This window comes from Bufo bufo, chromosome 6 (genome assembly GCF_905171765.1).
Source record: "Bufo bufo chromosome 6, aBufBuf1.1, whole genome shotgun sequence".
Lineage (NCBI taxonomy): Eukaryota > Metazoa > Chordata > Amphibia > Anura > Bufonidae > Bufo > Bufo bufo.
This window is the reverse complement of record NC_053394.1, coordinates 314,610,050-314,624,234: the sequence shown is the minus strand read 5'-3', so window position 1 is coordinate 314,624,234 and position 14,185 is coordinate 314,610,050. Positions and strand designations below refer to the sequence as shown.

Sequence of the window (14,185 nt, the reverse complement as noted above, 5' to 3'; positions counted from 1 at the left end):
AGAACAAGGGGATACTAGTATAAAAGTTATCCACGTACAGGTGGTAACCCTTATGTAGCAGTGGGTGCATAAGGTCCCACACAAGTTTTTAGGCTAACACCCAGAGTGGGGGGACATTCTGGGGGTTCAATACGGGAATCTCGCACCTCATTCACACGAAACTTGTAAGTGTACCCTAAGGTACTCTCACAAAGTTTGTACAGCTTCACGCCATACCTCGCCCGTTTAGAGGGAACATACTGGCGGAAAATGAGTCTCCCCTTGAAAGCAATGAGAGACTCATCAACCGCGACCTCCCTTCCAGGTACATAGGCCTCCAAAAATTTGGCCCCAAAGTGATCGATGAACGACCTGATTTTGTACAGGCGGTCATAGGCAGGATCACCCTGGGGGGGACATGCTGCATTATCTGCATAATGCAGGCATTTCCAAATGGCCTCAAAATGGGAGCGTGTCATGGCCGTTCTGTAAAGTGGGGTCTGGTAGAGGACGTCCCTACTCCAGTACAGCCTGACACTGGGTTTTTTGACTAGGCCCATGTGCAACACGAGTCCCCAAAATGTCCTCATCTCGGCTGCACTGACCGGAGTCCAGCCACCGGTCCTAGCCAAAGGAGCCCGGGTGTTGAGCAATCAACTGTTGGGCTTACAAGTTCGTTTGCTCCACCATCAGATTCACAAAGTGGTCACTGAAAAAAAGACTAAAATAGTCATATGTAGCGAAGCCCACTGTGGGAATCTGGATTCCTGTTTGGCCAACAAAATTAGGAATCACAGGCTCAAAATCCTCTGGGGTACACCATGCAAGTTCACCGGTAGGGGGCTCAGGTGGACTTATTTGGTGGGCCGGAAAACTAGTACGAGCCCCAGAGCTGCTCGTACTAGTGTGGGCCACAGGGTCCCTGGCATGGCGGTCCCCTTGCTCTGCCTGGTGGCGTCTCCACCGCCTTGGGGGCTCATCATCATCACTAGATGATGAGGAGGACGCGGATGACAAGAGGAAAGTGGGGTAATCCTCATCCTCACTGGGGCTCTCAGAGTCGGAGGCAAGCTGGGCGTATGCCTCCTCGGCCGAGAACATCCGGCGGGCGATAGGGGAGTGTGTGTGTGCGTGTGTGTGCGTGGAAAACTTTATTTAGTGTGCGTGTGTGTGGGGGCACAGGTGTTCGCGGACATTGCCCTAAACCTAACAGAAAAAAAAAAAAGTGAAAACCCCAAAAAAGGCAAAAAATAAAATAAAATAAATTTCAAACTCGCTGATCAGCGATGGGGTGGGCAATGCGCTTACAGTGGCCGGACACTAAAAGTAAAAAAGAAAAAAGAAAAAAAAATGCTTGCGCCCCAAAAAATGTTTGTGTGGTGGGCAGGGTGGCAATCTGCAGCACCCCTGGGGGGTTTAGGGTCACACAGCTGTGCTGTGGACCCCAGACACCTGATCAGGGTGATGCAAAAGTCAATTTTTTATTTTTTCCTAAACTTTCCCTGAATATCCGTGCCTAACCTAACCTTTCCCTAACCTGTACCTTAAGTACCTTTTAGTGCCAGATGGCACTGTGGAGGGTCAGAAGGGGGGCGCTGGGTCAGATCCGTTGCAGGCTACTCTCTCTCCTCGCTCTCGGACGCAGAATGGAGGAGGAGAGGAGAGCTGGGGGGAGTTAACCCCCGTCCACCCGTGCAGCCAATAGCAAGCGATCCTGAGAGGTGATGTCACCATCACCTCTCAGGATCACAGGATGGTGATTGGTGGTGTATTATCACACCACTGATCACCATCCTATTCCGGGTTATTGGGTCACCAGAGACCCGAATAACCCGGAAACACAGCAAACCGCAGGTCTGAATTGACCTGCCGTTTGCTGCGATCGCCGATACGGGGGGTCACAGGACCCCCTTCGGCACTCTGTTCCGATCACCGTGTGGCGGAGATCCTTAAGTACCAGGGCATCATGACGTACCGGTATGTCATGTGTCCCCAATAGGTTAATGTACTGAATACACTGTATTCCCATGCACCCCTTCCACCACAAAATAGGGTATTTGGTTAAATATTCCTTTTCTCATCCTCCTCCTCCTCTTCCATCATACCAACATGCTTTTTCATCACATATATGCCCTCGCATATAATATTTTTACAGGGTCAGCTCAACTGCAGGCCCTCACATATAATGTTTTACAGGGTCAGCTCAACTGCAGGCCCTCGCATATAATGTTTTACATGGTCAGCTCAACTACAGACCCTCGCATATAACGTTTTACAGGGTCAGCTCACCAGCAGGCCCTCACCTACAATCTTTTAGAGGGACAGCTCACCTGCAGGCCCTCGCATATAATGTTTTAGAGGGTCAGCTCACCTGCAAGCCCTCACCTACAATCTTTTAGAGAGTCAGCTCACCTGCAGGCCCTCGCATATAATGTTTTACAGGGTCAGCTCACCAGCAGGCCCTCGCATATTATGTTTTACAGGGTCAGCTCACCTGCAGGCCCTCGCATATAATGTTTTACAGGGTCAGCTCAACTGCAGGCCCTCGCATATAATGTTTTATAGGGTCAGCTCAACTGCAGGCCCTCGCATATAATGTTTTACAGGGTCAGCTCACCTGCAGGCCCTCACCTACAATCTTGTACAGGGTCAGCTCACCTTCTGATGACGACAGCAAATTCTTGCTTGTTGGTACTCTGGCACACATGGCTGACTTCATGTTAGGCTGCCTTTCCCACGACCCGCGCGTTATACGCATTTTAGACAACACGGATTACTGGATGTTCACCCTTCTCGACCCCCACTACAGAGAGAACTTCTCATCTCTCATTCCTCTGGTGGAGAGGACAAGCAAAACAGTGCTATGCCAGAAGGTCCTTGTTGAAAAATTGCTCCAAAGTTGATAGGGCAGACATCCAAATGTAACGTCGCTGTCACGGAGACATGCAATCGCCTAGAAGTTATCTAGAGTCAACAAAGCGGCAGCAGGCCCTCACCTACAAGTCTAGTCTCAGTAGCCAAGAGTCTGGTCAACACAATCCTCATCATGATGGCACACTGGGTGAACATTGTGGAGGCCGGGAGCAAGTTGGCTGCTGGCACCAGACTTGCCGTCCAATAGATCCTCGCTAACGGAAAGTGTACTCATTCCAATAACAGGGCCGCTTTGGAGTGCTGTATTGTTATTTATCGTCACTATCTCCCCGGGTCGGGAGTGGGAAATTGCCGTGCGCCTGCTGCCTTCCTTTGATACTTGTGCTTTAATAACTTGACCCACCCTCTCTGGGTGGTTCACAATTAGGAAAAAAAAGGGGCAAGGCAGCAACAGCCAATCAGATTTCAACCATTGACCTCCCTTGGATGTGGTAGCCCTTTCTCAGGCTTCCTCTCTGGCATCGAACCCTGATTGCCCGTTACCAGTGATCACCATGGTAGGCGCAGAAAAGAACATCGAAAGTTGATAGGGCAGACATCCGTATGGATCGTCACCGTCACGGGGCCGTGCAATCGCCCAGAGTCACCAATGTGGCAGCAGGCCCTCGCCCCTAATGTTTTAGATGGTCAGATCAGCAGGCCCTTGCTCCAAATGTTTCTGAGGGTCACCAGCATGCCATCAATCATAGGGTGTGTATGATGCCCTCCTTTATGTGTAACAAAGGGTGTTTTGGAGTGCCAGTTTCTCGCAATTTTTGGCAGCCCTTTCACTTAGTGCATAGGCTTTATGAGTGTAGGAATCCTACTACCTGAACAATGCGAATGAGGCCCTCCATTATGTGATATACAGGCTGCATCGGAGTACCTCTTCCTTTTAATTTTTGGCAGCACTTGCATTTTATATACAAGTAAATATACAGGAAAAAATTTTTACTCTAAAATTTTTGTTTTGTTTTTGTTTTGTGCGTATTATTGTCAGTCTGTAAAAGTGGCGTACTACTCGGACAACATGGTTCCCAGCAGCGACCTGGGAGTCCAAGATGCATCGAGACATCCTCCCCATGCTGTTCTGGAACCATTTCGGTGGTGTTTACATCAATTTCTGACCTTTTCCTATCAACCAGGCACCCTCCCCACTTCAGAGCAGGGGGTGCCTGGTTTAAGGCTCGGGTTCTCCCATTGACTTCGGCCAGAGCACCCGAGCACTTTGGTGCTCGATCATCACTACTAGAATCCTATCTCACCCTATAGGACCCTGGAACTAATGTCAGGACTGAGTCTACTTGTTCCTCCAAAGGGAAGGACGAACAGGAGTCTCCCTCAGGCCTAATGTCAAACAACAGGGAAAGGAAACAGATATATATATATATATATATATATATATATATATATATATTGAAAAAAACGTGAAACGTACAGCGGCTCACCCCCGTTCCGTATGGATAGGTGCTCACCCTCTGGTCCTACCCTCAGGACCCACAAAAGGTAATGGCAATATAGAAAAGTGAGGGGGCACTCCAAAAGGGATGTCTAGATAATATAGATATTTATTAATATGTTGAGAACACACCCTTAAAACCATTAAAACATACATAAAACACATATGCAAAACGTCACTGGTATGGTCCCAACTTCAATCTGTATAAAATTGACAACGCTAACAATCTTATTGCAATGGTAAAGACAGAGTGAATGTCCCAATCATATGTTGCAACAGTGTGCAATTCCACTGTAACCAATGACGTTGAAGCTATAGTGATGCTTATCACTAGCGGCCCTGTGGCCCAGTCCTATTGGGGCAACGATGATGGTGGTGTCCCTTAATCCGATGTTTCTGAACAAACAGAGGTATGTACCAAATTTGGAGACTGAACTCCAGCTACTTACAGTCTCTCGTCGCTTTCAGTGTTGCGGTCTTACCCTTCCTGGCTGTTTCTCCGCAGCGCTGGTTTCCAGGCGGCCGTACACTCACAGCGTCTCACGTGGTGTACTCGGCCAAGACGTGGCGTCCCACGTGACCTGGTTACCTAGGGTGCCGGCTGGACGCTGGTTTGACGTCACTGGTATGCGACTTGAGCTCCGGTTCTATGCCGGTAAAGAATCTAGTGTAGCGATATCTTTGTCTTTGTTGTAGAAAGCTTTCTTGTTCTTTCCAGGAATCCACGCTCACTCGGTATTTGCCAGACGCGTTTCAGGGTCATACACCCCTTCCTCAGTGGCCAACTGAGTGAGTGGATTCTCACTCCTTATATATGGGTTTTGTTCTTTCTCCCCACCCACAATCCCACTTTTCTGGGCTTCTCCTAATAGGTGGGATGGATTGCGTTGTTGCTGACTTGTATCACTATTAGCTACTTAAAACATATTTAAATGACAATTATAATCATAAATAACATCCCCTATATTTATTATCATTAAAAACAGGTTTATGGAGAAGACTACAAGGTCAATATGACATTCTAAAAGAGAACCGCATCAAAAACGCATCAAAAACGCAATCAGTGTGAACTGCGTTTTATGTGCGTTTTTGGTATTTTAATGCTTTACAGGGTTTTGACATATTGTTACTGTCTGTAAATTGGAGGTTTTCTTGTTATGTTCATTGATTATATTTAGGAGGAGCCAATTATTGACACTGTGATCTCCCCTCCCCACTGGAAGGCTCCTCCTAAATATAATCAATGAACATAACAAGAAAACCCATATATAACAAAACCCATATATAAGGAGTGAGAATCCACTCACTCAGTTGGCCACTGAGGAAGGGGTGTATGACCCTGAAACGCGTCTGGCAAATACCGAGTGAGCGTGGATTCCTGGAAAGAACAAGAAAGCTTTCTACAACAAAGACAAAGATATCGCTACACTAGATTCTTTACCGGCATAGAACCGGAGCTCAAGTCGCATACCAGTGACGTCAAACCAGCGTCCAGCCGGCACCCTAGGTAACCAGGTCACGTGGGACGCCACGTCTTGGCCGAGTACACCACGTGAGACGCTGTGAGTGTACGGCCGCCTGGAAACCAGCGCTGCGGAGAAACAGCCAGGAAGGGTAAGACCGCAACACTGAAAGCGACGAGAGACTGTAAGTAGCTGGAGTTCAGTCTCCAAATTTGGTACATACCTCTGTTTGTTCAGAAACATCGGATTAAGGGACACCACCATCATCGTTGCCCCAATAGGACTGGGCCACAGGGCCGCTAGTGATAAGCATCACTATAGCTTCAACGTCATTGGTTACAGTGGAATTGCACACTGTTGCAACATATGATTGGGACATTCACTCTGTCTTTACCATTGCAATAAGATTGTTAGCGTTGTCAATTTTATACAGATTGAAGTTGGGACCATACCAGTGACGTTTTGCATATGTGTTTTATGTATGTTTTAATGGTTTTAAGGGTGTGTTCTTAACATATTAATAAATATCTATATTATCTAGACATCCCTTTTGGAGTGCCCCCTCACTTTTCTATATATATATATATATATATATATATATATATATAAACAAAATACAAAAGGGAAAGGAAACACTTATCTTCAATGAAGCTTTGATAGCACCAGGAACTCAGCCGAGAACCAAATACAAGCTAACCACAGTCCAACAGAAGCTATAAACCACATATCATAGTGGGAGAAACAACAATAAATAGAGACGGTAAAATGACCACAATAGCTACACCTGGGGAAGAAAGGTGTGGCAAGCACCAGAAACTACACAGATGTCATTTGATCCAAAAGGAAAACGTGTCAGATCGAACCACGTGTTGCCAGTCTCACAGATCTCCTGCCATCTGTCGCGGGAACGTCCTTATGTCTCGGTACATCCATGACACTTTCTCCGGCCAGTAAATGTATACTAGAAGGAGGAGTAAGTACCTGCAACTTGGAGAAGTTTGGGCATTCCCCTGCAGATCTCTGGACTGGAGAGGGCTGATGTAGCATTATGTCTCGGAAACAACTTCAGATGCTCTGCTCAGTAAAGTTGTAGGGAGGAGACATTATTTAGGTTTTGTGCAGTATGGGAAAGTAAGGGTTAAATGGGGAGTGGTAATATAAACTTGTATTATGGGAGATATGGGGTTTTCATATTTGTACACTGTGAGGGTAAGGGTATGTCATACTTACAAACATTGCATTTGGTAAATTAGGGATAAATAGACCCCTGACCAGGGAACCATTTATAGGCAGTTATTACACAAGCCTCGCAAATTTTTTTTGTTCTAGGACAGCATGGGTGGACTGGCGGTGGACAGATGCCCACAGGGCCACCCAATCCCTCCTCTTGGCTGCCAGCCAGGTTCATAAATATCAGATTCTCCCAGCCTAGCTGGTTCTGCTGAGGCAGTATCTTGTGCTCCAATGTGGTATTTAGTTCTGCTAGGACAGTATTTTCTTCTTCACTACAGTATTGCTGGCCCTGCCTTCTGTTAATTTGGATCTTCCTACAACATGGGGCCACTTTTATCTTTTTTTTCCAAGTCCACTTTAAGTTCCCAGTCTGCCTCTGCAGGACAGCCTGAATTTGTGGGGATTGTTTCAGAAAATGACACAGTCCCTGCAAATTCGGGGCTGTTGGCAACTATGGTACTGTATGTTTGCATGGTTTATGTTTTTCACTGCAAAATTCCCAATCACAATTTAATTTTGGGGGCATCCTGAAAATTAAAGATTCCAGAACAAACTTTGTCTGATGTGGATCTTTTTAGCAGAGATTTCACCCACTGTATATTACTGCGTTATTTACGCTTTGTACACAGTATTATTTCAGCAGCAGAATTAATCAGTGTGTGGATTTTTTTTTTAGGGGCCTTTTCTGACTTTTGGCATGGGCCACATAATTTCTATGTATGTCCCTGCTTGTGTTTGGTGAATGGAGTGAGCAGGAAGGCTGTTGCAATGTGTCAGCCATCTTGACAGACTCCCTTCTGTATTACCGAAAATGATTCCATTTGTAAAGAGAACAACTCTCTGCAACTTCAGGTTCAAAATATTTAATCAAGCTGGTGCATATTCGAGCATCACTTATAACACTTTCTAATATATGCAAAGCATTTAGGTACTGGTCTTCTCATATGGGATACAGACCTCAGGCTCTTGGCTCTTGTAAAAGACTATAACCTCTGCACCCCTATAGTTGCACCTCTGATGAACACTGAAATTGATTAATTACATTTTTTGCACATAAATGAACATACAATTCTTCGAAGTGTACATCTTTTTATAAGCTTGCGTTGTGAAGATCAGGACAAAAAAAGATGACAATGTTGTAAAAGATGACAATGTTGGCACATGTGGAGGGTTCATTGACGCTATTCCTTTGGCTTTGTTCCAGAAAACACAAACTTGTAAATGGCGTGGACATACTCTGATCCGCTTGCACATTGTAACTTCAGCTTAATAAGGGGCATGAAAAACTGAGTGGTGAAGTATCGGAGTGATGGAACTGAGGCCTCAATTGCTTCCACAAAGACCTATGACATATAATGATAACATCAATTGTCAAAATGTAACACTGTATCAGATCCCTTTTACATGGGTTGAGGATTGGGCCAATTATTGGGAAAGAACATTTGTACAAACCCTTATTCCCAATAATCGCCCCATTCAAAATGTGCTGCTGATCGGTATATTTTTTCTGTGATCAAGTCTTTCATGTGGCACTGAAAATCCTGGTCTGTTGGCAGCACATTGCTCTGTTTAAATAGGTTGTGTGCTACCAACAATATGCAAAGTGAATGGAGGATAAACAATTAGTCCTCCGTTCATTTTATATCAGGCTGTTAAGGTGTTAAAGGTTTAAATAAGCCACAATCAACTTGTATATTGACAATCTGTGCTTGTTATGGACTCTAGGTCCTCAGATTAGCTGATATTACTGGGGGGGAGATGCATGCATTATCCTTGCAGTAGCAATATAGCATTACATGGCAGCATTCATTTAAATGAGCAACCATGTAATACAAGAGTCAGCAACCTCTAGCACTCCAGCTGTGGTGAAACTACTATTCCCAGCATTCTCCATTCACTTTTACAGGAGTTGCAAAAACAATTAAACAAGTGTGTATGTTGGGAGTCATAGATTCACCACAGGTTGGAGTGTTGGAGGTTGCTGATCTCTAATGTAATATATAGTTGCATTAGGCAGATTTTTGTCTCAAAAAGAGGGCTCCTGAGTGTGGAAACCCCCATTATGATATCTATAGCCTAAAAATGTCCAGGCAATCAGCATATAACTCTACAAAGATGTTCCTGAATGTTCGTGCAGAGTTAGCAGCTGTAGGGCACCCTACAGAGAAGACGGGGATATTTTTCTATACCATCCCTGCCTTCTCCAAAAAATGCACACACCACAGCTTCTAGCCCCACCCTCAGTGACCATAATCCATACATTCCTCTACACTAACCCCTTCTGAAGGCTCCGAGGTTTGGTATAGTGAAGTTCCTATCAGGCCCTGCTTGTGGCAGGGCTTGATAGGAAGGTAGCGATTCTCCCATAGACTGCAATGGTAATCAATTGCAGTCTATGGGAGAAATGATCAGATGATTGCATTTTAAAGTCTACTGGGTATAAAAAATGTAAAGAAAATATAAAAATTCAAATCACCCCCTTTCCCCATTTACAAAATAAAAATAAAATATAAAAAGGCCAAACTATTAAAACATAATAATATTTATCTTGTACAGTGAATAGCGTAACAGAAAAAAATTGCAGATTCACCATTTTGGTCACTTCACCTCCCCCAAAAAATGCTGGGAAAAAAAGTCATACACACTCAATATCAGTATATCAGTATCAATAAAAACTGCAGATCACCCCATAAAACTAAGCCCTCACACAGCTCTGTAGACATAAATGTCAAAAAAAGTTATAGGCTTCATAATATGGGGATGCAAGGAAATATTTTTTTTTTAAGTTTTTATATTTAAAGTATTAAAACAAAAATTGTACTGACACGGAGAATGAAGTTAATAGTTCACTTTTAACAGAGGGAATGCAATAGAAATAAAAACTACATTTTGGAATTATTTTCCAGCTTTCTACTACATTGTATGCAATATTACAAAGTACCATTAGAAAGTGCAACTTATCCCTCAAAAAACAAGCCCACATATGGCTATGTGAACAGAAAAAAAAAGTTCTGGCTCCAGGTAGGCAGGGAGCAAGAAAGGAAAAAATGGAAAATTGTTGCTTTAGGAAGGGGTTAAAACATATTTTTTGTAGCATTTGTGAATGTAAAAAAAATGAAAAGATAGACTATATTTTTTATTTTATTTTTTATTAAAGAGTTTTAGGTGACAGGAAAAAAATTATCTGTGCCATGTATGTCCATCAGCTATGCCTGGTGTTCATTCTTTTTTACGAGAATGGAGCTTAGCTGCAATATGGTCCCAGCCCACAGACAAGTGTGCTGGTGCTTCTAGGACATAATTAGCCCCTTTTTTCTAGCTCTAGATGATCCTTTTGTGGTGACAAACACTTCTGTCTACCTATATATTTGTGATGTTTAACTTGGTATGCACAATGAATATAAAAAAGTAAGGGAAACTAACCTGCAGGATCTCATCTGTGTCCTGGGCCACATCTTGGAAAATTGTCTGACAGTGTTGGAGATATTGGGCGTACAGAGCGCGGGTGTCGCTGTCCACGCTCTGGAGTTGACTGTCACTGAAGTCATTCGTAATCAGGTTGTTCACAAAATTGGTGTTGACAGGTCCACACTCAATGAGGCTCACACTTCATAGAGCATAGGAAGAAAATGTAACAGGGTCATATATAAAATAGATTGGTTCAAACGGCTATAGTACTGTATTACTGATGCAAACCTGGACCCATATGGTGATCTTAGTTCTATAGAATTGGGGAACTGGGTCTTGTGGCCTAAGTACAGATGCTGGAATGCTTCTGTATTATGGCCATCTGAAACTGCCCGATCTAAAACTATCCGAAGACCAGTTTAAGACAGTCACATTTTAGCGCCCTTCTGCTTTTCATCTCAATTAATTTAGATCACCGTAGAATCTTATAGTGATCTAAGTTTAGTTCAGTAGAGTGATTGGGACTCTAGGGGGGTCATTTACAAACAGATATATGCCACTTTTTGGTGTGTATCTGTCGCAGATTGCAGTGCAAAGGTTATTTGCGTCGCAATCTGCAACTTTTCCCCGTTCACACCTGATCCAAAAAAGGAGGCGTGGTGTGGGCAAGGAAGGGGGTGGGCCGGCGGGCTCGTCTCATTTATAATTTTATATGCCTGTTTGAGGTGTAGAAAATGGTCTAAATCTATGCCAGCAAGGGAGCTGGCGTAGATTTAGACAGGCAGTGGATGCGTCGAAGTTATGTAGAGGCCGGCGCATCCACCACCTGCTAAAGGGGTATTAAGACTAACGTCTAAAACACCGGTCTTAACAGATGACCCTCTAGGTTTAGAGGCTATAACACAAACCTTTCCTGGGATTTAAATATTGATGAACTGTCCACAGGATACAGATATAGCAATTCTAAATTGTATTGTGATATCATCTCTGACCATGACAGCAAGTCACAAAAGTCATTGAAAGCCATTTAAAAAGTCAATTAAAAGTATCTTCCTATTGTTTTTTTTAACGTGTTAGGAATCAAGATGAGGATCACTACATCTGTAGGTCATCAATATCTGATTGGTAGGGGTATGACTCCCGCATACCTGCCAATCAGCTGGTTGATTGGGTGAGAGCAGCCTCTCCCTAGGCCAATGACGTCATATCCATTGGTCACATGGGCTTTATGTAGTTCAGTCCCATTTTAAGTGAATGGAATTGATGATCAATACCAAGCACAGACCCTATACAATGGACGAAGCTGTGCTTGGCATGGTATGGAGAGGCCTCAGCACTTGTCCGTGCGCTGCACTTCTTCAAAGAGCTGTTTGGCAGGGTTGCCAGGAATATGATACTCACTGATCAGATATTGATGACCTATGCTGAGAATAGGTCATCAATATTTAATTCCCAGAAATCCAGATGAAATTTTACAAGAATTTTTTTTTTAGGATATGTTATAGTTGCAATCAGTACATCTGTAGGTAAATGCTTCCTTTACTTACTGTATATTAAAATGCTGCAGAACAATAGCCATGCTTTCACAGAACCCCTCCACTGCAAATTTACTAGCACAGTACACATCATTAAATGGGACACCTACAAAACAGAATGGAGATATTTGTTATTTTTGCAAGGCCAAGTCAACAAATTTTTCAACTGCAAAGAATTTTTGGTTCCCCACTCCCTTTATATTTGCACTAAAGGGTAAAATAGCTGGTTACTAATGGGGGACATCTCTGGTTCGTTGTACCTTGCAGGCCTCCCATACTGCTGGAAATAATGATCTGTCCAGATCTTCTCTGCTTCATCCCAGGAAGAAAGGCTTGTATGGTGCTGATTGTACCAAAGAGGTTGACATCAAATATCTTCTTCATTGTGTCATAAGTGTGACATTCCAGGGGCCCCATCAATCCAATGCCAGCATTACATACTGTAGGATAAAGAATGGGTAAATAAAAGGATATAAAACAATCTATAATCCGACTACAAACACAGATACAAATAAACCATGTAGCCCACCTAAAATGTCTACTCGCTCTTCTTTTATTTTCTCAGTGGTAGCCAACACAGATTGCTGGTCTGTAACATCCATCTGCAGAATCTCAAAAGTGTCAGCATGGCAGTCCTTTAGACACTCCAACAGATATTCTTTCTTGGAAAGATCCCTCATAGTGGCATAGACTGGAAGAAAAGTAGAGCAATTATTTCAGATTATGTTGTTAAAATTAGATCCTTTGGACTTTTTTTTTAAATATCTGCTATATACATATTTATATGGCAGATATAGGAGCTGCAAAAGGTGAAACAACAACATGGATCCTATGCTTGGGAGGCCCATAGGCTTCCTTAGGAAGGCCATTGCTGATTTGGACTGCACTGATTTTAAAGTTTATATGGGCACTGTAATATGTCCCTACATTTGGTTGTATCTGGTAGATGAGCTGCAGTACCAGACACAACCATATGTAAGGAGAGTGATTGTGCTTGGACATACATTGAAAGAACTTTGATGGTCCAGAAATCTGGTTGATGGGAGTTCAAGGGTTACTAAAGATAGGCATCGGTGTGTTTTTTCTCTCTCATAAAACGATGTGCTGTCTGTGTATTCACGGTCCATTTGTCCATAGCATTCTTCATGGATAAATTACTGACCATTTTATCACAGATTTCCCATAGAGACAGGTGTGTGAGTAAGGCCTAATGCTTACATGACAAAATTTGTGAGTAGGATCAGTGATCTTAGTTCCTAGTCGTGCCATGATCTATATTTATTCCAAGTAACCTAAAGTAAGCTAAAAATATATAAAAATATAATTTGAATTTACCTTTATATCTTTGGCAAGAGTCAGAAGCCAGAAGTACGGCTAAGCCCAGCCCGATTCCTGAGGAGCATCCTGTGATCAGAACCACTCTTTTCTCCATCTGAACTGTAATATGGGGGTACAAACCTATAAAGTATGCTTGTCTCTCTGGGAACTGGGAGCTGTACAGCAAACTTCTCAAAATCTGTCTGGTATCTCTGCTGTTATGTCTTCAGTCGGTGCTCCAAGGACTTCAGCTGCTATTGCCTTTGCCTCCTCCTTTGTTACAGATGTCATAAAAATATATATATAAATATACAGTATTTGCATGCTGAATGCAATTAACCCTTAAAAGACTAGGCAATTTTCAGTTTTTGCATTTTTGTTTTTTACTCCCTGCCATAACTTTTTTCTTTTTCTGTTCAGAAAGATGTATGAGGGCTTGTTTTTTACTGGACAGATTGCACTTTCTAATGTCACCATTTAATATGACATACCCTGTTAGGCTACTTTCACACTAGCGTTCGGGTGTCCGCTCGTGCGCACCGTTTGAAGGGGCTCACGAGCGGCCCCGAACGCAGCCGTCCAGCCCTAATGCATTCTCAGTGGAGGCGGATCCACTGAGAATGCATCCGCCTGCCAGCGCTCAGCCTCCGCTCCGCGAGCGGACACCTGAACGCTGCTTGCAGCGTTCAGGTGTCCGCCTGGCCGTGCGGAGGCAAACGGATCCGTCCAGACTTACAATGTAAGGCTACTTTCACACTAGCGTTCGGGTGTCCGCTCGTGCGCACCGTTTGAAGGGGCTCACGAGCGGCCCCGAACGCATCCGTCTGGCCCTAATGCATTCTCAGTGGAGGCGGATCCACTGAGAATGCATCCGTCTG

General features: G+C 43.7%; 1 protein-coding gene across 1 annotated transcript; it reads right to left on the bottom strand.

Moving 5' to 3' along the window:
* Positions 1–8,228: 8,228 nt before the first annotated feature.
* On the bottom strand, positions 8,229–13,453 carry HSD17B1 (hydroxysteroid 17-beta dehydrogenase 1). The gene is made up of 6 exons (XM_040437341.1): positions 13,326–13,453; positions 12,520–12,681; positions 12,251–12,430; positions 12,003–12,096; positions 10,471–10,654; positions 8,229–8,390 (listed from the first exon to the last, which is right to left on the bottom strand). Exons 1-6 carry the CDS (start codon positions 13,420–13,422, stop codon positions 8,229–8,231), a joined length of 879 nt encoding a protein of 292 aa, XP_040293275.1. The 5' UTR covers positions 13,423–13,453.
* Between the last annotated feature and the right edge of the window lie 732 nt (positions 13,454–14,185).